This window comes from Pseudopipra pipra, chromosome 9 (assembly GCF_036250125.1).
Source record: "Pseudopipra pipra isolate bDixPip1 chromosome 9, bDixPip1.hap1, whole genome shotgun sequence".
NCBI classification, from domain to species: domain Eukaryota; kingdom Metazoa; phylum Chordata; class Aves; order Passeriformes; family Pipridae; genus Pseudopipra; species Pseudopipra pipra.
In genome coordinates, this window is record NC_087557.1 from 29,333,841 (window position 1) to 29,359,272 (window position 25,432).

A 25,432-nucleotide genomic window follows, 5' to 3' on the forward strand; every position below is an offset into this window, starting at 1 on the left:
ACACTCGTGGAGCTCTCAGAAGTCCACAGAATGGGGTTGGAAGTTGAACTGATGTCTTTCCCAAAATTAGAAACACGGGTTCTGGTTGTTGTAAGATACCAACAAATATTTGATTCAGAAGCAGTTCACAAATGAAGAGCGAGGGAAGGGAGGAAAAGAGAGAGAGGAAGAGGGAAATGTACATGTGGGTAGGCTTTTGATCCCCTTTGGCTCTTTTAGGACAAAAAACCAATCTATTCTATCCTTTCTAACTTTAAATGGGAGATGAAGGTCTCCTTGTAACATGGAACTGGAGTCAGTTCTGTTAAAAGCTTCACCTGAGCTAGCAGGTGTGTCCAGAGTATCTGCTGATAACCAGCCACGTGGCCTGAGAATTTCAGAAATGCACCATCTCTGAAAACACAAGTGCCAGAGCTGCAGCACAGCAGGGACAGGATGATGCAGTTCTACTGTAGCGACTTCAAAATCAGAATTTCGTTCATAATCTCCAAATTTGGGTAGTTTTGAATGCCACTTTCCATGCTAATAAGAACAAGCTGAATTTCAAAGCCATCCTCTTCTGCTGTAACTGTGCTCCTAAAGTCAGAAATGTTGAATGTATAGGGATTATACAAGAATCAAATATTTATATAATTTGTAATTTAGTTGTAATAATAATCTCACTTTTAATGTGTTCTTAATGATTATTATACATTTCTTTTGTAGTCTTTGGTTTCTATCAAACTGGACGTGTCAAACCAAGTGTCAGAGTAAGATCATTTGTGACCTTTCTATTGCCTAATGAAGTGCAGCTGTGTATATGAAATAAAATATTTCAGTGAAACAACTGTTGCTCATATAACTGTATCTAAAACTTGAATTCGCAGGATTCTTGAAATCTGTTGCAAAATTATTTCATAGGGCAGGTGTTTTGATACCAGTTAGTCACCTTGAAATTGGAATTCGCTGCCTGAAATCAACAAAAAGCAACTATTACAAAATATATAAATGAAAAAAATACTGAATGGCAACAGCTTTTGGGCTGTGCAGTTTAAATTGGGGGAAAGTTCCTGTGCTGTCCTTCAAAAGCCAAACACGTTTTGTCTTCGATGGCCGTTGTAGAGATCAGCACAGCCTAAAGTCATGTGGTTATTGTCCTAATGTTTATAATGCAGCTGAAAGTCGGGCTCCAGTGTGACAGACACAACACTAGAGAGATAGGAAGAAGAAAGTTGTGCACTGGAGACGTTGTAGGAAACAAGTCATCTTTAAGCAGGAAAAGGAACGTATTCAGATGTAATAAAATCGCGTTCTGCCACTGCTTTGTAAAGTTCCCAGAGAAAGGCGCTGCTTTGAGCCACCGCGCTCTGCCTCTCGCAGTCTGGCACTGGGGAGATTGCTCCCCGCTCCACCAGCACTGTCACATTACTATTATTAGTTGATCGCTCTCCATGTGCCATAAACCGACCGGGGACCTGGCGGCCGTAGGTATAAAACCTCCCCGCGGGCCGGGCCGGGCCAGCGCGGCGGAGCTGCGGTGCCCGCGCTGAGCGGGGCCGGGCCGGGCTGCGGTGAGTGCGGGCTGAGTGCGGGCTGAGCCCGGCCGGGGCTGCCGGAGCGCCGGCGGTGCCCGGCCGGGGATCTCCGGGACGGGGCCGAGAAGAACCGCGGAGCGCTGGAGCACGGCCGGGCGGGGCGGTGGGTCCCCGAGTCCTCCTGTCCCCCGGCCCGCGGAGCCCCGCTGACCTGCGGCAGGGCCGGCACGGCCAGCACCGCGCCAGCCGCCCCGGTTATTTATAGCTCCGCGCCGCTTCCAGCCCAAAATTAGCCTGTTGGCGGGGCCGCTGCCCGCAGGGGGGTCTGGCAGCGCGGCCGGGCTGCGCCCCCCGCGCGGATCGGCGGGCGAGGGGCCGGGCAGGGCGCGGACCGGCGGGGCCGGGCCGGCAGGGGCAGCTGCCGCGGCGCGGGGATCGCCTGGAATGCGGGCGCCGGGCGCGCGCCGCGACTTTTATGGAAACTTGCGGCGGCGGCGGCGGCCGCAGCCAAGGGGCGCTCGGCAGCGCAGCCCGCCCGGAGCGCCCCGAGCCGCAGCGCGGGCAGGCGCAGGTAAGAGCGGCTCCGCCGCCGCCGCCGCGGGGCTCCGCGGGCTCGGCTCCCCCGCCCCGCTCCCCGCCCTGCCGCCCGCAGCCCGCCCCGCTCCCCCGGCGGGCGGCGAGGCTCGGGCCGCCCGCCCGCCCCGCTGACCCCGCTCCCCTCGCTCCCCTCGCCCGGACCCGCCGCGGCAGCGCCGTCTCCTCCCGCCGCCCCCTCACGGCCCCGCGCGGCGCCCCCGGGGCGGCCGGGCCGAGCACAGCCCGCGGCAATGGGGGCAGCGGCCCCTTCGCACCGCGGGGCCGCTGGGGAGGGACCCCGGGCTGGGGCGGCAGCCGCGGGCAGCGCCGGGGCGATGTCGCTGCAGCCAGGCGGGAGCGGGGCCGGGAGCGCCGGGCAGGGGCTCCGCACGGCCCGGGCCCCCCTCACGGCCCGGGCCCCCCTCACGGCCCGGGCCCTCCTCACGGCCCGGGCCCCCCTCACGGCCCCCTCACGCTCCGGGCCCGGCGGGTGCGACCCGCAGCAGTTTAACCGCAGCCCCGCCGCGGGGGTTGTGTCCCGGCGGAGCGGGCGCTCCTCGGCCCCCGGCCGCGATGGGCGGCGAGCGCGGGGTGAGCGGTGCGGGCAGCTCGTCTGGGCTGTGCGATCCGTAAGAATTACTTTGAAATCCCATAAATGCCTGATTTTCGCAAACCGCGTGTCTGCACGTTCGGAGCAGTTCGGTTCTGTCGGTGTGGTTTTCAGCTGAGTGCGTCCCTTGGTTCTGCTTCACCCTGAGGGGATGGCTGTAAGACAGCCTGGGTTGGAAGAAAATATTGGGCTTCTGTGACAGCTTACAAACTGTTTATTATCATGTTTGTTTTAGGTAAATAAGAACTTCTGTTAATGCAATAAGCATGCTTAATGAAACGTGTTAATTCAAACATTAATCAGCAAGTAGCTGTATGGTAGAAAACACAGTACTCTTAACCTTAGATCTCGGAACTTAAGAGACCTTAAATCTCTTAGAAAATTGACCAATGAAATTAAATTGTAAAGTAATAATTAGTCTTATAAGAGGGCCAAGTGTAGTAATTAAGGAAGATACAGAAGTATGAGAACATGCCTAGTATATGTAGAAAGCACAGTCTGAGTCAAGAGCCTATCTTGAGCTCAGGATATAAGAGCTGGGTAGATGGTTTAAGACTTTGCTAGGGAATACCTTCTCTAACTGGTTTTGGAATGTATTAGATGAGCGGTTTCCTCAGTGAAAGAAGTCAGACGAGCATCTACCATAGGTGGTTGAAATTGGCTGTGGGGAGGTGGAGGGCAAAGCTGATGGCACTGGGAGGGCAGGGCAGGGCAGGAGGCGATGGAAGTGCCCCTTTGCTGTGCACCCGAGGCAGCCACAACTGCTCAGAGGAAGGTTGTACACACGAGTGGGCTTTCACAGCACTGCCAGAGGGGGGGTTGCTTGAGTAGAAGCAGCAGCACATCTCGAGGAAGGCAGGAGACCTCTCCTCTGCAGCAGAGGCACCACACGGGCCATGACCACTGTGGGGTGACCAGCCCTGTGTTCAGCCTGAGCTGGCCAGGAGGATTTCCGAGAAGAGGCAGATTGGCTGTGTCCTGTCAGTGGGGAAGGGAATATACAGATGGCAACAGTGCTTCATATCCAGTATTTTACCCCTTGTTTCAGCACCTTCATCTCTCAAGTCCTGTCAGTCCTTTCAGCAGAACTGAAATCACTCTGTTGGTCCTCAGCTGCTGTGACACAGCAGGGGATGAAGGAATTATGGCGTGGGGCAAAATACGCTGATTTTTCTGTTGGGGACTTCAGTTCACGATTTACTGCCACCTGTGGTTAGGATCAGCAGATACCGTGGAACATGAAGTCATGGGCCAGAAGATCCCAGCAGGATTTCCCCCTTAACAGAGCACTCTCTCATCCCCCACTGCCTTTGCTCTGGAGCCTGTACACCCCATAACAGTAAGAAGAGAGTAAGGAATTAACAGATCTTTTCTACAGAGAAGGGTGATTTCATTTTTTTAACACTTTGGACTGTGTGGCACTGTTGCATTAAGAATGTTTATAGTTACATAAAGAAACACAGGCATCCCTTGTATTAAATATGCTTTTACAGGTAACACCATATCTGTAAGGACTATTCTATAATATGAATAGTCCTTATATGAGACTCTCAATAATATAATATGAGATTCTCAATAAATGTTTGGAGTGTGATAAATTAAGAGACCTAGGAAAAGATTGTGTATGAGATTGAATTAGCTGGGGCAGTTATTGGTGAGCATTCTGGTCTTTAATTACAAGGAAGTGGAAGTAGTTTTGCATTTTGTATTATAGAAAATGTGAAGTTTAGACAGCTGGTGTTAATTGTCATAACTCATTGGCTTCAGTGGAGCTGACAGTTTATGCCAGCTCAGGATCTTCCCCTGTGCATGATAATTTTAGTACCTACTTCAGTATCTGTGATTTAGTACAACAACTGGTAGTGTCATTCCAGATCAGTTATGGCAAGGACATAAATGAGGAACACTTCCCCTCCTCTTTCCAGTTCTGTTTAGTATTTTGTTCAATATTTTAATGCTGTGTTTTCCTCTCCTTAGTTCTCTGGCTGCAAGTAGTGAGTTGCCAGCTCTGACAATGTGGTTTTCTTATATAATGGAGTCTTCCCTGCAAGTAGATCACAAAGAGGAGACAGATGGTAAACGTAACTTGGTGCCATGAAGGGCTTATTTATAACTCACAGGACCCAGCAGGAGAGCAGGGGGCCTCCCAAAAGGAGACACCACAGAGGAACTGGACCTCTTTTAAAGTCCTGGCTTCATAGTCCTGCTGTGAAGAGTAGTGTTCAGGCCAGGGAAATGCTGATATTTGTCGTGTCTCTTGTAAGGATGTTAATCACACCTCTGAAAATCAAGAATTTTTTTTTAAGGAAGGGAATTTTATTATTTATGGGAAGTCTGGGGTTTTTTTTAGTCTGGTTAAAACTGCACAACTTTTTTTTTTTTTTTTTTTGTATCAATTGAGGACTCTGACCTCCTTTCAGAAATGGAAATTAATTAAATTTAAGGAGATGAATTTTAGGACTTGTGAGCCATCAAACCTGTGTCCCCTGGATGTTTTGGCTTTTTGTGTTCACTTTATTTTGCCTGAAGTAAGGTTTTAGGGAGGCTGCATGAAAAATTGAAAAAGTGCTGTGATCAAAACAGCACTTTTCAGATCAGATCATATCGGAGGTGATTGCTTATCATTTACAGCAAACAAATAAGATAATTGAAAACACTTATTTTTTTTTACAGAACATTTCTAATCTGTTGCCTAGTTTCCTATGCATTATTGGTTTTGTATTAAATTTTCACTTGGACTTTGAGATTTTTTTTTTTTTTGAGTGAGAAGCTTCAGTAAGGAGCTCTTACAGCTTCTCCTGAGATATGCTGATCTTGGGAAATAAAAGTTGAGACTGCATCTTAAGCTTCATAATAGGAGGCAAAATAGTTTCTGAAGTATCTATACAAGTAGATTTGTGTTGCCTCAAAGAATAAGCATTACTTTTATTAGATGAGCTCTGGGGGAAAATTCTTACTGCAAAGCAAGAATACATATGTATATACACACAACTTAAAAATGTAACTGGTTCATCTCAAAAGGGAGTTAGTAGGTCAAGGTTTCTTGGGTTGGTAAATTTATTACTGCATACTTTTGCAAAGCTATTGGCAGGTTAGGAAGTCACTGTTCTTCCATGACATGGAAGGTGTCAGGATTTCTTGATGTAGTCACTTGGGTTTTCCCAGAAAGAAGACCTGGACTGTGACCCTTTCCTGGTGATCAGGCAGATCCAAAGGAGCTTCAGGCCACAGCTGTAATTCCTGGAGCAATGGTCACTGCCACACAAGCCAAAACTCAAGGAGTGTTCCTTTTTTTCTTAAACATTTTGGATTGTCTTCACTGGAATTTACTGCTCTGCCTCGAGGGGTGCCCAAGGTGTGTCCTGCTGCTGGTCCTGCTGAGGCTTAACGGGCATGGAGAGGGATGAAAGTGCAAACATGGATGGTATCATGTTTAGCAATGCTCTGCTGCTTTACAGCCATATCTTTCAGCATCAAAGGTGCAGGTAGGGTGACTTGCAGAGGCAAAATGCCACGGAGCCAGCTGGCTAACCTTCAAACATATTAAGAGCTGGTGATGCCAACAAGTTGGAAAGCAGCCCAAAGTAATAGCAGATATGGCAGCATTCCACATGGCAGGGACAGCTCTGCCATCCTCCAGGCCAACGGCCTGTTGGACTGGCACAGTTTTGGAAGTTCAGACAGCAGGAATCCATATGGAGAATTACTTCCAACATTTGCACTTTTAAAGAAAATTTCAGATTTGTTATCCCACTGTCAAGGGGTTCAGGCAATTGGAGCTATCAAGACAAAGTCTTGACTCATAAACATCTTACGATTAACTGCACATTCTGAATCGGACACTGGAAAGGGCTGTTTGCAAATGACTTTAAGATGAAGCCACATCAACTGGGTCTGTTGCTGCAGTGAAGATTAGAGGTGCCCTTCTCCTGAGGTGTTTAGGTGAAATGGAATTCCTTGGGAAAGATTAGCTTTGGGACTTCTCTGCTCCAGCCCTGTGTGAGGGCTGCCAGGTCTCCATGTCCTGGGCTACTCCAGTGCATGGATTGCACCAGTGCATGACATTCCTTTGTTTTCTGGTGGGTTCCTGGCACTCAGAGGATTGATAGAGCACATATAGCAGGAGCACTGCAGTCATGGTATGGTTTCTTTTCTCCTACAAGGTCTGATAGACTGGAAGGTGAAAAAAAAAAGGGAAGGGGGGCTAAAAAAAAGAAGGAAAATCAAAAAGAAAAGACAAAGGCTTGCCCTGAACTTGAAGTGCCTTTCTGTTTGGTTCCTAATAAATACAGTGCACTTTAAAATTTCTAACTACACACCAGAGCTTGGCTCCAAGCTGGTTTGGTTTTTTTTTTTTTAATGGAAATTAAAACCCAATATCTAGAACTATATAGAGGAGTTATGAGCATGAATAGTGAATCATAAGCTTGTTCTTTTAATTACTGTGGCACACTTAGAACCTATTCATGTCTTCAAAAGCCTCAGAGGACCAAGTGAAATTGTGATACATTGATTTCAGCCTATGCAACCTTATTTACAGGAAGATGGTTAAAGCATCATTTAAAAGGAAAAGGAAGGAATATAACTACAACTGTTTCTTTCAGGTAGAAACTGAAAGCAATCTTAAAACATACCAGGTGCAGAGCACAGTACAGTAACCATGAATGACATTGCACAGAAAACTGAGGTAGGTACCTATTTTAAAGTCATCAAAGCAATGGGATAATTTACTACTGATGCTTGCAAAAGTAATAATTACAGAAAAATTGTAATAGACAATTATACTGGAATGCTGCTATTGCTGTTATTTGATAGAGTCTGTGAATTATGTTCTTACTGTTATTAGAAAAACATGGAGGGGGAAGGCAAAATAAAGGCAACAAATATAAAGAAACTTTCAGTGTTGATGGGGTAATTCTGGACAACATGTCACCTGGTGAAAGGTGAAAAAATATGAAACATGGAATGTTTTCAGCCAGTTTTCTCAGTATTTATTATTTTTTTGAGAACACTCCTGTCATCATCACTGTAAAAAGAGAAAACTTCCCAGCAGTTCTGAGAAGTGGGAACTTCTCCTGCTGTTTGGGCACCCAGAGAGTAGCACTGGCAAAGAAATGTCCATTTGCTGTATCAGTATCAGTCCTGCAATCTTTGCACTTTATAACATAAAATCACTGGGATTCTCTGTTTCTCTAAATATTAAGAAAGTGAGCATGTAATGCACTGGGAGTTTGAAGTTAAGAAATACTACTATTTATTTAAAAAACTGTATATGGCTGCTGAAGTGTTGCAGAAACCCCCCCATTACATATTGTATTATGCATCCATGACTTTATATCTGGTTTAAGTGTTGGGGGCAGAGGGGCTCTTTGGTGGCTGCTTAGGACTGAAAGCAACAATCTAAATCTGTAATTAATGTTTAAAGCCCCAGTACCTGAGAATGTACATTCACACAGTTCATACACTTGTTTTGCAGCTCTTCATTGCAATTGCTTATAGCCTAAGTTTAATATAATGCTAAATGCTGTTTTGGTTCTTTTAGTATTTATTGCTATTTATGGCTTAATTGATGATGGCTCATGGCACAAAGTTCCTAGTAGCAACTGCACTTCTGTTTTATGTTCTCACATTCTTTCTAATCCAATCTATCAGAATATTTCTGTCCATCTGCTTCAACTTTTCTTTTTTTCTCTTATCTTCATTTCTCCTATATCTTCACCAAGATTCTGCTTTCTTCATCTAAACCCGTCCCAAAGTCCTATGTGCCCAAGCTTCACAAGGGGGATGTAAAGGATAAATTTGAAGCAATGCAAAAAGCAAGGGAAGAAAGAAATCAAAGGAGATCTAGAGATGAAAAGCAAAGAAGAAAAGAACAATATGTTAGAGAGAGAGAATGGAACAGGAGAAAGCAGGAGGTTGTTTTCTTTGCTAATATTTTGTGTTAATATTTGACATTCTGCCTGAAAATCTATTCACATTATTTTAAGACAATAACATTGGGATTTTATTAGTTATAAAGACAGTTTACTTTCTGTGTTTCATCAACTAGATGAAAGAACTGCTGGCATCTGACGAAGACGATGACACCAAATTATCTAAAACAGAAAAAGGTTATGTCCCAAAACTGATAGGTAAGAGAGACCCAACTTTAAAGGCCCCATAAGTCACCTGACAAGTAGTAGATGAAAGTATTTATCAGTGTATTTCACATCCACAGGGACTGTTAAAGGCAAATTTGCAGAAATGGAGAAGCAAAGGCAAGAAGAAGAAAGAAAAAGAATGGAAGAAGAAAGGAAGCGCAGAATCGAACAAGATATGATTGAGAAAAGGAAAATTCAAAGAGAATTGGCCAAAAAAGCCCAGGAGGTATGTTGATCTGATCACACCAGGCAGGGTACAATTGGAAGCAAACAGCCACAAATTAAAGTTTTGTATTGATCAGAAAGATTCAATCTTAAGATTTCTGATAGTGGTGATTTACGTGATGCTCAGTGGGATGGAGGTGGGAAATAACGTTCAGAGACTCTTCCTCTTCACTTCTCTACAGTAAATCTTTTTTTAAGCTCTAAAACTGAGTTACAGATGAAACCAGGCAGGCAGAAATGTGGCAGGAACCAGGCACAAATTCTGGTGTCCTATGCAAACAAGAGTTTACAGTGTTTGCTAAACTAATTTGAAAATGTTTCTTATATTTTACCAACTCTTACTTTTGCTTGTAACATGAGCCAAGTTGTTATTTAACCAAACGACAGTAATACTTAACTTGGGTTTGAATTTGTTCTAAGAAATGAAAACTAGGAGTCAGTTTTCAGACAGTGTTTTCTACTAAGGCTTTTAACATTGTTACAACTGTGCTTTTAACTGGCAATGTATCTTCCATATTTTTAATCTACTCTGCAAGGCAGAAGTCCATACATGTAGAATTTTAGAATTAACCTGAAGCAAACACAGCATTTGGCTTTGGTGCTTTTTGCTTTTGTTTGGTTTTGCCTTTGTTTGCTTTTGTTTGGTTTTTTTTTTTGGTTTGTTTTGTTTCTGTTTCACACAATTCTGGAATGCTTAAATGAAGACTCAAGTCCACTTCTTAGTTCAGCCCTGCCCTGTTAAAATGCTGTAGCATATTTTCTCTAGGATGTTTTATGTCAGGTTGCCTCTTCCTTCACAAGCATTCCAGCCAAGGTCCAGTCCTTATCACCCCTGGGAATTTAAGTGCTACCTACATATCTCTGATACAAAAAGAATTTCCAGTTCTGTGTTTGCAACTCTAAGGCAAAGAGCCAAAGTAATGTAATCCTGTGAAATTCTCATTTAATAGATTGAGGACTTTAACAATACGGGAACTGAATCAGCAGCTGAGGTAATCAGATTTTTTTAAAGAAATGTTCACCTACATTTTTATTCACTTTTGTTTTATTGTTGTAATTTGGGTTGGGAAAACTTCGAAAAGGGCACACAAATACCTGCTTAAAGTTCAACCAAGGAGCTAACAAATGGAACTAGATGTCTATTCTTGAAATCAGTATATTGAATTTTGAAAAAGAGCCTGCACTGTGAATACTTTGTGGTTAGTTAAAAAGATCTAAAATGTAAATATTCAAAGCCACCAGAATCATTTGATATATATTGGTAATGATACTCTTAAGTCCTCTGGCTTTGCAAAGAATCATCTTAAAAGCTCTTTGCCTTAAACTTGAAATTAAAAGGGGCTTCTGACAACATACAGATGTTTGAACATCTCACTCAGTGAACTTTTTTTTTTTAATTGACTAATTTACCATTTGGATTTTAAGTCTTGAAAATAAATGTTTAATTTCAAAAAGCTGGGTCCAAAGGTCCTATTGTCTTTTACTAACACAAGAAGATCACACTCCTACTACAGTTTTGGAAAGCAAAATTACCCCCCAGAATCCATCAGCTTTAACTTATTTGACAGTGTCCCTGTTAATCACGGTATTCTGCGGAGAGAAAAAAAAAAAGGTAAAATGTATTTTGGCGAGTAAGTTGCAAAAATAGCTTTGAATCAGCAACTTCCTTCAAAAAACAATTGCTGTGCCTGAGAAATTACAAATTGCTCTCTAGAGCCACTGGCTTATTCCAGCCACAGTATTTCCTTTACAGGGTAAATGTTAAAACTGGAAGTGGAGTGTGGTTACAATTGCTGTGTGTTCCAAATTACACCTGTTCTTTTCCAACCCATGAGTTTTTCTAACTAACAGTTGGTGAAAATATGTAAAGAAATCAAGGAGTTTCCCAGCAGTTATGTTTAAACTATAATTCAGTCTTGACACTCTTCAGCTATTACAAGAAAAGCAGTGAGTGCCACAGGCAGCTGGATTTATTCTTGTGGTTAATACTGAGTACAAGTAAATCTTTTGGAAGCTTTGGTGCACACAGGTTAAACCAGCAGTTTCATTAAGAAATGAGTTTATTTATATGATATCTAATAAATATCTTTCTGGACAGGAAGGGGATGATTCACTCCTAGTTACAGTAGTGCCTGTGAAACCCACCAAGACACCTGGGAAGGTGAAAATAAACTGTGAGAACCCAGGAAAGGAGAGAGCAGAGGAGGAAGAAATGAAGAATGAAAACCAATCCCTGAAGGAAACCAAGTGCCTTTCATTTGTCATGGTAAACCCCCCATCCCAAAACACCCACAGAGCAGACAGTTATCAGCTTAAGATACAACTGTTTCATGTTCCTTGCCCAGGGGGAGAATGAGAGCAGTGCCCCCCCGGAGTCTGTGTCTCCTGGGAAGCTGAAGGTGACCTTTGAGGAGCTGGAGAGGCAGAGGCAGGAGAGCCAAAGGCGGCAGGCGGAGGAGGAGGCCCGGCAGCGGCTGCAGGAGGAGAGACGGGCCTTTGAGGAGGCCCGACAGCGAATGGTGAGGGCAGGGCTGCTCCTCGACACCATCCTGCTTTTTCCTTACTCCTCAACCACATTTCGAGCTGTTAAGAGCCTGAAAATGCCTTTTTGCAGGATGCATTTTTAGCCTTAGCTCAGTAATCACCCAGTATCTCATCATGCTTTCCACATTCCTTTAGTCAACCCCACAAATACAGGTGCTTGAATTGTGCCAGCAATCTCAGTGGGTTTGATATCTACACTTTGTAGTCCCTTCAGCTGTAAGTCTCCACGAAGATTACTGTCTGTTGTGTTATTAATTAGTGCTGCAGATGTTTCAGTGACCAGGTTTTGATGCAAACATTCTGTAGGAACAGAATCCCGTTTCTTATTCCCAGATTTATTTGTCATCATGGCTGGGCTTCGAGAACGGAGATTTGGGAAGGGCTCTACCCACGTTTGTTGCATTTATTTGTAAACATATAGAAATAAACATCAATTACAACTCTCCTCTTAGGAAGAAAGGGCAAAAAAGACAGACCAGCTCAGCTCCCTCGTATATATTGACATAAACAACATACCATAAATGACTTGATTAGGTCCCCAAACTGTCAGAAATGTAGCTCACAATTCCTGGTTTATATTACTTGCAGAACCACCTCCATATGTGTTCTTTATCATGAGGCACAGTTACTTTAGATCACCTCTAAACAGACCTCACTGTTCTTGGATCACACTGAAGGAATCACACACTCACCATTAACCAAAGATCCACCAGACAGTTTAGTTCTGTATTTCCTCATTTTTACCACACTCCATTGCCAAAAGCAATTCTCAAGTTCTGTATTTGAATACTTTTCCCCTGTACAGTCATGATCATTCTGACTTTGTTAATTCACATAAAAAATTCACATACAAACAAGATTAATGAGAAATGAGGTTTTAATCTTCTGCAAAAACTGGGAAAATATTATTTATAGGAATTTGCTAATTTCAACAGACTGCAGTTATTGAATGGACATTCTCAGACAAATAGATCAAGATCACTATATTGACTACACTTCAGAAACATTCAAGAAATGTATATTCTACACACACAAACCTAAACAAACCCAACACCACAGAACCTCCAGAAAGCTGAAACACAGAAATTCTCAACTGGTCCACACTGAGATGGTTCTGGGTTTAGGCAGATACCCAAATTGTAGTTTACTGCTTCACCTCCACCACATCCCTTAACTTGTTCACACCAATAACATGGTCATTATGCCAACAATGCACCTTCTTCTTTTTGTCTGGAGTTGGGCAGCAGAGGAGGAGAGGGCAGGCAATGACAGAGTGAGCTCCTTGGAGTCCCGAGCTGCTCTGACTGAGGTGCAGTTCCCACCTCCCACCCTCATGTCTATGCTTTCATTTACCAACCACTATAAAATAATGTACAAATTGTCTGCAGCAAAAGAAGTCTTCTAACATGTGGCTTTATCTGCTGTGCAGTGGTTGCCAAAACTGGAAGTAATAATTTTTCTCAAGTACTCTGGGGTGTCCTCTGGGGAGGGGGTTTGGTCTTTTGTCCTTGATTGCAGTTTGCAAAGCACAGGCTCCTCTTGGCAGGTGAGTGTTCACTGGAGACAAGCTACAGTGAGGAGATCACAGTATCTCAATTCCCTTTCTTCAGTGATGATTAAATGGCTAAAAAGAAAAGAAATAAAAATCTCAGTCTGGAATAATAGCAAAACGTTAATGAATTGATTCAGTTTCTCTATAAGACTCTACAGCATTTTTTCAACTAGTGCACTGGTGAGAACAATTTCTATGCCAACAAAAAGACTTGATGGTGTAAAGGTCTATGGAAGTGATGTAAATAAATTGAATAGGGAGTGATTTACAGTAAAGATCCAACCCCAAGATCATAAAGTAAGTACTTAACTGTCCAGCCTTTTCCTTATAACACATGGTTTGTTCTTTGAATTACACACCCAATAGATTTTTGAAAACTACAGAAGCTACATATAGGATACTGAAAATTTCCCTCCTCCCTCCCTTGGCTAAAACCAAGATTAAAATGTTTCTCTTAGGAACCAAACTCTTGCTATATTTTTTCCTCAAGGAGAAAACATTTGTAAGAGATCAGAAAGGAATTAATGGAGTATTTATTCACTATAAAGAATATTTTTGTGTTTGGTTAAGTCCTTTCTATTTTTTCCTCTCCCCCTTTCTCTGAAGATAAATGAAGGTGGGGATGAAGAATCTGAAAATTCTGTTAAAGAATTCCGCCCTGGGAAACTCCGACTCAGTTTTGAGGAGATGGAAAGACAGAGGAGAGAAGAGGAGAAGAGGAAAGCAGAGGAGGAAGCGAGGAGACGCATAGAGGAGGAGAAAAGAGCATTTGCTGAAGCGAGGAAGAACATGGTATGGGATTCTGGTTTAGTGCATGATTTCATTGGTACCTAAGAGTCAAACAAACTGGAAAGAAACTCTGGCAAAAAGCTTGAAATGGAGTTAGGAATGTTTGCTTCAATTCCTTCCTTCATTAATTCCCCTCCCCACTCATTAGGAGGTGATGGGGTAACTAATCAGGTTCATTTACCCAGAATCCTCACAGAACAATCCCTCCTCACCCCCAGCCTGGAGAGATTCCAACTGACTTAGTCAAACCCAGAGATTCCATCCAATGGGTATTATTATGCTGGATGCAACCAACTTGGAAAGCAAAATGTTCTCACTAGGAGGGTTTGATGGGTTTTTTTGGGGGGGAAGAGCAATTCTTTTACCAGCTCTGGGTTTCTCTCACACCTTTACAGGGTGTTCAGCAATCATCTCTTACAGCTGGAGCACAACTAATGGCATCCCAGTCAGAGCAATGAATTATCCAGTCACCTGGGGCTCTTTAGGAAGGAAAAATGAGGAAGGCTGAACCCAGCTGACTGAAATGTAGCTTTTAAAGTATTTCAACACAAAAAGTAACTCGTGGCATTTCCCATCAGAACAATTTTAATACAGGTCTTCCTGAGATAAATGCAGATCTCTGTGACATGCAAGGACTTCTAAAGTTTGAGTTAAGATGATGCAGAAGACAGATTTTCAGGCTTAGGACTGACATACTGACATTAGCTGAAAGCAGAGGGAGATGACCAATTTCAGAGGGTGGCAACAATATTATTTATTAAAAAAAAAAACCCTAGCATGGAACTTTTAAGTGCAGTCTTCATCCTTACTCCAACCACCTCAAGCCTCAGCAGGCTTGTGGGTATAAGCCAGTTCCTTACTGGTGGATATAAGGAAATACAATATTAAATCACCCAAACAGAAACTAAAAGGAAGTAGTGTTTGTTGCAAAAGGAAGGGCAGGACTGGCCAGTACACAACTGTGGAATAACCCAGTTATTTTATGAAAAGCCAGCAGAGAACTAAAGGGAAGCAAGGACATGTGTCTGGTTTTTGTTTTCTTGAGAAACACTTTTTTCAGTCTTGGTGCAGCAATAACCTCACTGATTGAACGGGGTTTAATCCATTAGCTGCAGCACAGAGACTGTGCACTGTGACTCCAGGCACTGAAAATGGTCAGCAATTAAAAAAATTAACTGAAAATCTATGCTCCCCACCACCAGTGTGATGGCTTTCAGACTGAAACAGGGATCTCTCATCCCCATCAGTCTCGTTCTGTTAGAGACTGCAAAAAGAACCTGTCTTAGCAGAAATAATAAAGAAAAAATTCTACTTTCTCAGTCCCTGTTTGCCCTCGGAATATTGGCTGACTGTGCTGCAAACTGGGATTGTTACAGGAATGTTTCTCACCACCAACTGTTCCCACTTTGCAGGAAAAAAAAAAGTATGGCCTCATTTCACAAAATATGGCTAAAATATTGACTGACCTGACCACAGGGGTTTTGTACCTCACACAACTCATTGAATCTTTGTGGGTTTTAACCACCAATAAATTGGTTCTCTGTCTTTTCATAAGTCAGTCACAAATCCAGAGCAGCAGCTTCAGTGTTTGCTCACAGGCCCAGCTTTTGAACACACGTGGGCAAATCCTGAGTTAACACCCCTCCTGCTCCCTCAGGGTCTGTGTCTCCTTGAAGGGATGAGCACATGGACCAGGGCATCACAAGCAAGAGTTTCGTGTTTCTTTACTAATTTAGGCAATGGTTAGCCTCCAAAAACTGTATGGCATTGTTTTCATTGAAGGAAATAGTTTACAGCTTGTTTATAGACTTCAGTTTTCCATAACACAATTTCAACGAATGTGCTCATATTACACACAACAAATGAAGAATGGAAGGAATGGTGGGGCTGAAGTCCAGCTGTGAAATTACTCAGAGGGAAAATCTGAAGGATATCTGTAGTGAATAGCAGAATTTGAGTGGGATTGGGCTAAAAAACTACTGAAAGAGCTGTGGCAAATAAAAAGGATATGGGCAAAGTAGGTTGAGACAGGGATGTGAACTAGGATGGCATCAACAGCAGCAAAAGGTGTGAGTTACAGGGCAGTGAGCAGCAGTAAAGAGAAGAGGAATTGTCAAAGACTCTCAAAAAATGTTTAGTTTCTGTTCCTTTATGAAGGTAAAACCGGCAACAGGACTTAAACAAAAAATTTGTTCACAAGACGAGTTTCTCCTGAAAATTCTGTTCAGTTCTCCTTCCTGGAAATGCTAATATTGCTTAATTCAGTTTGCTCCAAAGAAATGGCAGCTCTGTGTACTTCAGTGTTAAGAGCAATGACATTTAAACACAAACACTGTTCAATGATGGTCTGAAGGAAACCAGAATGAATTGCTTTAGGTCCTAAAGGAGCATTTAGAGGGCAGAAAATACTTCATTAAAGTTTTAGCACTGTAGCTAAAGTTAAATACAACCCCCCCAAACCATTCCCTCCCACAGTATTAGAGGAATGCCCACAAAATATGTCACCTGTTTATGTGACATAAATCTTTATGTCCCACAAGTGTCTGAGCAATGCTGTGGTTTCATCTCTGCATTCCCAGCAGGTGCTGGATGATGAATCACCAGAAATGTTTAAAACATTTTCTCAAGAATCCCTCGTACCTGGGAAACTGGAAATTAACTTTGAGGAGCTGCTGAGGCAAAAAATGGAAGAAGAGAAGAGACGCACAGAGGAGGAGCGTCGGCAAAAGTTGGAAATGGAAAGGCAAGAGTTCCAACAGCTGAGACAAGAAATGGGAGAGGTTTGTGCATCAAACAATATGTTGAGCATGCTCTGAATAGATCATTTCAGCTAATTGTTAAAATCTCAGTTTAAGGCTGTAGCTAAAAATTTCCTTTAAGGGAAATGTTAAATAGACACGTTCAATATTGTGTGAAAGGAAGGAAAAATAGAAACCCATATTTTGAAAACACTGTATATAATGATAATGACATATTTTTAACACTAATCTAACCAGGAAAATGTTTTTATCTCTTGCCACCCTTAAAGTAAACAACAGTTTCAAATTTGTAATTTTTATTTTGCAGTCGCTTCTGAAAATCTCTAGAATTTTAGTAAAATGATTAGACAATATTTACTGTATTGGGAGAACAGAAATCTTTAGTTACCAAGTGAAAATACAAAACTAAAGGTACAAAAGAGCAAAAAAATCCTGCTTTTCCTCAAGGAAACTCTGTGTTAACTAATGAGGAAAGAGATACAGAGGGCTTTTTCTAATTGGTGTATCAAGGGTTTGAAGACTGTCACAGTTGGCTGTACAAATCACACACACGATTTGCTTGACATTCCAAATGTTTAAAACATCCCAGTCATGAACTTTACACTTCAATTTGGCTGTGGGTGGCAATTCTTTATTATTCCCTTTTGAAAGTTCAAGGACTGTATTATTTTTTTTTGTTAAGCAAAGCTCAAGTGAGTAATAAAGGCTGTGGCTTGTGATGTTCTCAAGTCATCCCAGGGAAAAAGGGAGACAGAGACATCCAGCAATAATAAATCTTTACCATCAGCCAGAGGTCATAAAAGGAGGGAGAAAAATATCAGCAATTACAGCTTCAGATGTGGTCTGACTACAGGAGCCAGAGCTGCCCTTCCTTTTCCAGCCACGACATCCTGAAATGTCATTTGCTTTTTACTGAATTAAAAGAAAAAAAAAAAGGAATAATTTTATTGTTTAACTAAATAGCTGTGGTTTAGAAGATTATTTCATATCATATTGCAAGTAAGTAGAGGTGAATTTGTGAGTCTGTGAAGGGCATTTATTGACAGCAACCCTTGAACAAAGGGTGTTTTAGAAGATACAAGACATTTTAAAATCTTCAGCTGGTTGAGAGGTGATACAAATGCAGTCATCATGAGAACAGGGAGGACAAAAATGTTACAGGGAGAAGATCTCTGCTGATTTCTAGTAACCAAGAGAACTGTTGTGTTTTAAGATGCACCTTTCTGTGGGAGAAGGGGCAGTAAAACTAATTAGGGCCTTTTCCACCTTACACATTCTGTGATTTCTCAACAGCTGGAAGAAGAGTGTGAAACTTTTGAGCTGAGCAAAGAATATGAAGAATTAATAAAGCTAAAAAGAAGTGGTTCTATTCAGGCAAAGAACTTAAAAAGCAAGTTTGAAAAAATAGGACAGCTGTCTCAAGAAGAAATCCAGAAGAAGATTGAAGAAGAGCGAGCAAAGAGGAGAGCAATGGATGAAGAAATAAGAGAAAGAGAAGCTGAAAAATTCCAGGAGGTAAGTTCATTGTGTGTATGTTAATGATATAATTAACCAGCACATTAATGATCCAGGAGGGGACTATGCTGCTGCTTTCATCAAATTTTGTTGTATTTCTAAAATGATGTTTTCCCTTCTTTCCTGTTCCCTCCTTGGATGTTGAGGATCTCTCACCCAGCATCCCCAAAGGAAACAGCACCTGGGCAAGCAGAGAGAGATTGTTCTGCTCCAAGTCCTCAGTTCAGCATCTTAACCTGAGACCTGCCAGCCTGAGGGTTTAAAACATTCCTGTCTGAGAATTATCCATTAGCACTTGAATTGCTTCTTCTGCTTTCATTCTCCACTGTATGAATTAAATCCAAACCACACCCAACCCAAACAAAACCACTTGAAGTCTTTTTATCAGGTTCACTCACTCCTCAGGGCAGAGCAGAGGAGGATGCCCACCTATCTATAGCTCAGCCTGGAACCTCACACTTTTCAGAGGGGAAAAAACAAGAACTGGAGCCATCAGTCTGCACAATCCACACAAGGGTCTGGACCCAGCAGCCCAGTGGGAGCTTTGGTGCCATAATTCTGTGGCAGTGCCCAATCCTGTGACAGCAGCAATCCTGCCCTGGGCTCCTCTGCACAGCACTCACTCACTGCTGGGGCAGCTCAGAGCCTGGCTTTTAGTTTGGAACTTTGAAATTAATGATTGATGCTAATTGTTTCTGTAAGATCAACCTCAGGGGTTGAACCTACACTACCACCATGGCATAAAACTCAAGTCACTGAGGATTTACCACTGGCACAAAGTATAAAATTTCTATATGAATAAAACTTCAGGAGTATTTTCTACCTATCATTTCTTAAATTACTTTTGCAAGTATTTTGCCCTATCCTGGGATAAACTATTACAAGACTTGATTTTAGGCCCCACATTTAACAAACCTGAGAAAAAAAGCAGGATTTTGTGTGGCTTTTCTCAGTTAAAAAGAACTGTGGGAACATAAAAAATTAGTTTTACCATCGCACACATATCAAAGGTAATAAATAAGTCCTGTTTTGAACGTTTTCTTCCCAAGGAGGACGATGTAGATGTGAGACCAGCCAAGAAATCCGAGGCTCCCTTTACTCACAAGGTGAACATGAAGGCCCGTTTTGAGCAAATGGCAAGAGCCCGGGAGGAGGAGGAGCAGAGGAGGATCGAGGAGCAGAAATTCCTGCGCATGCAGTTTGAGCAGAAGGAGATCGATGCAGCCTTACAGAAGGTAGAAATCTTAAAGCCTCATTCCTCAGTCCTAAGTGTCATTTAACTTTGCTTCTCATTACCACTGATGACAACACTACCAGAGACACAAAAGGAACCTTTCACTTGTTTTAGCAGCTGCTGGGAATTGCTGAGGTAACATAAATAATGTAAAAATTGCATTTGGTGTTTACCCTTCATGGAATTAAAGAATGGTTTGGGTTGGAAGGGACCTTAAAGACCATGTATTTCTGACCCCCTGACATGGGCAGGGACACCTCTCAGCAGACCAGGTTGCTCCAAGCCCCATCCAGCCTGGCCTGGAACATTTCCAGAAGAGTACAAGACACTGCTAAGAAAGGTCATGGCATCCCCTGAACAGTCTGAAAATGGAATCCACACTTGTGCCTGTATTTTACACCAAGATTCCAGCCTTATTAAAATGCATTTTACTGCCTGTTGCATTCCCAGATTCAGGGCATATGTGACCTAGTGAGGACAGGTGTGGCATTTCCCCTTCTCACAAGCACCATAACTTGTCTGTGATCAGAGATGCATCACTGGCAGTCACACTGCTATTGCCACTTTAAATGTTCTAAGTCGACTTATTTCAAAACAGAAAAGAGAAGAGGAAGAAGAAGAAGAGGGAAGCATCATTAATGGTTCTACTTGTGAAGATGAGGAGGATCAAGCTCGATCTGGAGCTCCCTGGTTCAAGAAGTCTCTGAAAAACACCTCAGTTGTTGATGGCGAGCCAGTGAGATTCACAGTTAAACTCACTGGAGAACCCAAACCTGAAGTTACGTGGTGGTTTGAGGGGGAGATGTTGCAGGACTCTGAGGACTATCAGTACATTGAAAGAGGAGAAACCTATTGCCTTTACTTGCCAGAAACCTTCCCAGAAGACGAAGGGGAATATATGTGTAAAGCAGTCAACAACAGAGGCTCAGCTGCCAGCACCTGCATTCTCACCATTGAAAGTAAGAGTTAGCATTTTAATCTGCCTAATTCTCACTCTTCTTTGCATCTTTCCTGTTACCAAAACCTAATTACCTTTCTCTCTTAACCCTTCTTGTATTTTCTAGCTGATGACTACTAATGCTCTACCTTAGCTGGAATCTTTCTTCCCCTCAACTTTCTTACTGCATCATCTCTTTCTCTGATGGGGCCAACTAAAGAAAGCAAGGATATGCATTAATTTGTCATTCCTGCATCAGAATAACCTTCGAATTATGAGTGTGTCTGGATTCCCTACTCAAGGCAAAAATCAGTATTAAAGGCTAAAAAAAAAAAAGAATCAATGTATGAAAGATCAACAAAGGAAAAAGCTGAATTAAAATAGTGCTCCCCCATTCCAAGACCAACTGCTGCATAACAGAATAAAGCTGAATACACAGCCTGGAAACCTGTGTCCTGGTGTCAGTCTGTTGGTACACTTTGCATGAGCACTGAATATCTAGGCTGTTTAACTTTATCCCAGAGGCACTGAACTGGCAAAAGGAAATACTTATTGATGATGTTCAGAAACCCAAGTGTACTGTTTTTAAAGAATAAAAGATTACCTAACTGCTCACCACTGCTGCCTTTTTCCAAAGAGCACTCATTACTTCTTGCTTTAAAATGGGCTTGCATTTAAACTGCTGTGCTCCGACCAACCCATGCAGATGATAATCCTAAAGGAAAACCATCTCCCTTAGGTTTGTAGTGCTCTTCATAATACCAACACTGTCTTGGAAAACTTCTGATTTTTTCACTGATTAACTGATGCAGGGGCAGTTGGTGGCATTTATGATTGGCTCATATTTTAAGCTTAAAAGAAACAAGCTCTAAGAAAAAAAGTTTTCAGAAAGTGCCTGTTTTCTTCATCTTAATGCAATACATTTATTGCCCCATCTCTAAACATTGTCTTAAGGCTACTGGACTATTTTTCTCTAAGGCCTCTTGACATCAACATTGATGTCACTGTGCCAACACCATCTGAACCAGATTCAGCTTCTTTAGGAGTAACTTTACAAAAAAATAGTCACATTTGAAATGAAAGAACACGTGTACAGGCCTGGACATAAAGACAAGGCAAGCTGCAGTAAATTAAAGTTCTGCAGTCATTTCAAAAAGAAAGAAATTTCCCCGTGGCAGAACCTGCTGCTCTTTGTCCAGTTCCCTACTGGAAGTCACTCTTCTGCCTCCAGAAAAAAGGGTAACGAGCTGCACTAATTGATGTTTTCAATTAGTACTTCCCCTAATAGCCATATAAACAGATTTTCCTTCACTTCATGTGGGTGATGCTCATTCACAGAAGTACTACTTGCTGCAGAATCTTTCCTCTGAAGCTGTTATTTCAAACTAACAGAGGCAGGGACAGGAGCATAAAAAAGACAAAACCATTGCTATTATTATCCATCAGTTTACATTTATTGAGAAAAACCATACAAAAACCATTATACAGTTAATGTGTACCCATATTACATACAATGTCAATGCAAGCTCAAAACCACATTTTTGTAAAGCATTCAATTTACCTCAAGTCCAAGCTGCATCTCCCTAAGACACTGTTCCCATCACAGTTGCCTTTTAAAGCCAATCTTCTTTTTACACACGGGTAGTTTCTGCAGAGAACACTTTTCTCAGGACGAAAAGGCATTTCACATGCACGCAAGAGAAATATTTGTGCACACATGAGAGTTTCACAAGCTATTACTAGGGAAGAGGGAATCCTGGCAATTGTATGCTTTCTGAAAAGCCCAGTCCTCCCTTCCTCCCCCCACTTCCAGAAAAAAAGCAAAATAAAAAAGCTTTTAGCATGCAATGGAAAACTTAAGAATTACTCTGGAAGAGAACAGGGGAGAAACAGTTTCTACCATCCAATAAAATACCAGCAGAAAAAGATGAAATATCTCAAGATTAGGCTGTGCAAGTGAATCATGATCCTGTCTGCCTGGACAAGTGAAGGAGATGGCTTATGATCAAGCTACACTGAAGATTATCTACCTGATATTTTGGTTTCTGTCCTAATGAAGTACAGGCTGCAGGAAGCGATACAAAAATGCTTTTCCTACTTGGAAAATTATGCTTGCTTTGTCAGCTTTGCACACTTCACATTCTACTGTATCTGTGGGACACTAAAGGTGGGGCTGGGCTAAGTGGGGAGCATTTCCAGACACCTTTTGGACAAGTTCACTGCGTTTCTAAGGAAGGCCAGTTCTCTCTCTGCCTATTGGAGAGCTCCAATAATCTGTTCTCCCAAGAACTATGAGTTTGGAGACACAGGTGAAAACTAACCACTACCTTAGCACAAAGCAGCGTGGCTGTAAGGCCAGCAGTGAGAGAGCTGGAGTCATACACCTCAAATGCTGCACACAAGAACAGCCCACCTTCCACACACTCCCAACATCCCAACACACCACCTGCTCCTTCCCTATCTCCTCCCACAGGCTAAATGAACAGCTGAAAGACTGTTCAAGGTATTTCAGGAGTAACAGCTGAAGAAAAAAGTACCATGTAAAAAGGAAGTGAACAAATGACTCATCCCCACACTAAATTCACAGTATCAAACTCTAAATGGAACACACACCTAACCTTTTCTCATGTCAAAAATGAAGTTACATGTTAAAACTACAGATGAAATACTAAGTGGCTTGAGAAACTGAAGCACAACTATTAATTTAGTTCAAAAAATTAAACTTGGCTGTTTAGAAGAATATAAAGCAAAATAGATGGTTTATATTATTCAATCACAGTTTAAAAAAAAAACGTAACAGATTATGGAACATTTATGGTCAAACAAAGAATACTTCAAAGAATGAAAAGTGATCAGAACAAAAATCATACCCTACACCATTATGTATGGGATACATTGCAAATCTGTTATGCTTTTGCCAATTTTACCTTCCACATGGAGCCCTTCTACGGTCCATGCTCATCGGCTCACCAATGGCATACACTCAAAGGATTCCTCTTTACTGGTAGTAACTATCTCAGGACCTGATTCTATGAGCTATGATTTGGTGCTTGCAGCATCTTCAGCACTGTGTGTGAAAATGAAGGCAGGATTTTTGAATAACTTTCTTTGATGTAACAGATAAGCAGGACTTTTGAAAGAGGAGCAGCACATTTTAGAAACAGAATAATGAACAAAAAAAAACCCCAAAGATGCTGCTTTATGTTAAGCTAAAAAAAAAAAAGAAAAACCAACAACAAAAACTCGAAACAAAAACCTGTACCAGACCATCTGTAAGACATATAACATTTTATACTATCAAAATATACAGCAATTCAGTTAAAGTATCAAGAAACAGGATACACTGACTGCTATATCAATAAAATAGTATTTGCTGTACTGTTAACATTTAATTGGTGCACATGCTTGTTCAGTTATAAAACATACTGATCTCAAACTCCACAATCTGTTTTCCTACCATGTCAAGTATGAATAAGCAAACTAAGTTATCTAAAGATTCCACTAACACACTATAACTGTAAGACAAGTTATCGAGTTCAGTGATAACAACAAGAATCATATTCTTTACATCAGGTCTGATGGGTTTAAGTGGGAATAGTGCCCTAGTATAAAAAAACATTTGTGAAGGCTGTTGACATTTCTAACCCAAGTAATTCCTGCATATTTTAAAGGTTTTGATTCTTTAATTGCAACAATTAGCTATTTGAGGAAAAATAACAAAAATTACTTATTCTGATCAAGTTCAATTACTGCAATCTAATAATCTTTTTAAAAAATAAAACAAAAAACAAGGAAAAAGAAAAATACATATTTACCTAGAAATATAAACAGTTGTTTAAAAACTTAAGACTTTCCACTGAAATGGAACCGTGAGTAACAATGCATTTGGGGAAGCAGCAGATTGCTTTTCAATACACAACCACAAAGATCTCACAGGGACAACATTAATGTACTGAAATATATTAATTTATATACTTCCTTAGGTTGTGCTTACCTGTTGCTTTTTTGCAGCAGAACCTAAGGTGGAAGGTCTGGGAAGGCACTGTGAAGTATAAATAATTGCACTGTTTGCAATTAATAAAGATTTTATACCTTAAATGAATCAAAATCAACAGCCTCCATTTTGTGACTGATAAAGAATCCAGTGAATTTAATTTTTGCTCAGTTTAGTACATAATAAATGCACCATTCTGTAAGGTTATCTACAAAATACCATGCAAAATACCTGAACTATTAAACTTAATGCCCTACACTAAAGATAGCAAATACTGTCCTAGCCTTTTGCAAGCTACCAGCATAATTCCTACTTTTAAAAGGGATAAAAATAATTCCTTCTATTTCTACAGCACAATACATACATTGCTGATTACCTGAATAAACTACTTCAGTTTTCAAGCCTTAACTTTTACTTCTCTGTGCAGCCACCCTAAAAAAATTTATTCTCAAAGCAACAACATGGTGTTCCAAAAAAATAAAGCAATTAACAGTTACAGAATTATTTAAAACATACCTACATCACTACATATCCACAAACTATCTGAAGACAAAGACAACTTCTGTCTAACAAGTGGTTCCAAAGACTTCAATGTTACGATATGCAAACTTTAAAACACTGAATGACAGCTGTCTCAGGAGTACTAATGAAAAAAACTCTTACTCAGATAAACAGAAACATGATTTTCTTTAGCTATTGCTAAAAGTTTCAGGAATACTTACCCACAAAGCTCATATTATGTGTATGTATATATATATATATATAAGCAAACCTATGGTTCTGAATTAAGAAGCAATTATGATTTCCTAAGATATCAGCACTGTATTCCAACATAATAGTCACACAAGTACGGCATTTGCATTATGTGGAACATTGACAAAAAGATACTGTTGCAGTTCATCAATTTGTCATTCTGATGTACTTACAGTGCAATGCTCCTTGAAGGAACAATCAAGGATGATACACAGCACAGTCCTCCTCACCCCTATAGAGCTAGTTCTATACTGGCTGGATCAAACCTGCACTTCAACAGACAATGGCAA

At 41.5% G+C, this 25,432-nt stretch overlaps 2 protein-coding genes across 28 annotated transcripts in view; one reads left to right on the top strand and one right to left on the bottom strand.

Annotated features, from left to right (window-relative positions):
• Positions 1-1,451: 1,451 nt before the first annotated feature.
• NEXN (nexilin F-actin binding protein) lies at positions 1,452-20,842 on the top strand. 15 transcript variants are annotated; one of them, XM_064665542.1, is made up of 14 exons: positions 1,452-1,550; positions 7,305-7,387; positions 8,424-8,615; positions 8,750-8,831; positions 8,918-9,066; positions 10,016-10,057; positions 11,164-11,331; positions 11,411-11,584; positions 13,768-13,953; positions 16,530-16,730; positions 18,003-18,224; positions 19,274-19,459; positions 20,057-20,417; positions 20,523-20,842. In XM_064665542.1, the coding sequence occupies exons 2-14, from the start codon at positions 7,361-7,363 to the stop codon at positions 20,534-20,536; spliced, it is 2,004 nt and encodes a 667-aa protein (XP_064521612.1). In that variant the 5' UTR covers positions 1,452-1,550; positions 7,305-7,360; the 3' UTR covers positions 20,537-20,842. The 15 variants fall into 15 exon arrangements, with proteins under 15 accessions (XP_064521612.1, XP_064521614.1, XP_064521615.1 ...); XM_064665544.1 differs by having other exon boundaries at positions 1,529-1,550; positions 7,309-7,387; XM_064665545.1 differs by lacking the exon at positions 1,452-1,550 and adding an exon at positions 1,997-2,085 and having other exon boundaries at positions 7,309-7,387.
• FUBP1 (far upstream element binding protein 1) overlaps positions 12,469-25,432 on the bottom strand; it is a 32,547-nt gene continuing 19,583 nt past the window's right edge. For 4 of the 13 annotated variants that reach the window (XM_064665538.1, XM_064665537.1, XM_064665536.1 and 1 more), the window contains one exon: positions 21,828-25,413. In XM_064665538.1, coding sequence (XP_064521608.1) covers positions 25,375-25,413 — 39 coding nt within the window. In that variant the 3' untranslated portion in view covers positions 21,828-25,374. Of the gene's footprint in view, positions 13,234-21,827; positions 25,414-25,432 lie in introns of those variants that run through there. The other 9 variants (XR_010432875.1, XR_010432871.1, XR_010432874.1 and 6 more) reach the window with 9 other exon arrangements.

Coding starts and splice junctions, on each gene's coding strand:
- NEXN (XM_064665542.1), top strand. CDS start 7,361: ATGAATGACATTGCACAGAAAACTGAG. Junction 11,332..11,410: donor AGTGCCTTTCATTTGTCATG/GTAAACCCCCCA, acceptor TTCCTTGCCCAG/GGGGAGAATGAGAGCAGTGC. Junction 13,954..16,529: donor CTGAAGCGAGGAAGAACATG/GTATGGGATTCT, acceptor CTGCATTCCCAG/CAGGTGCTGGATGATGAATC.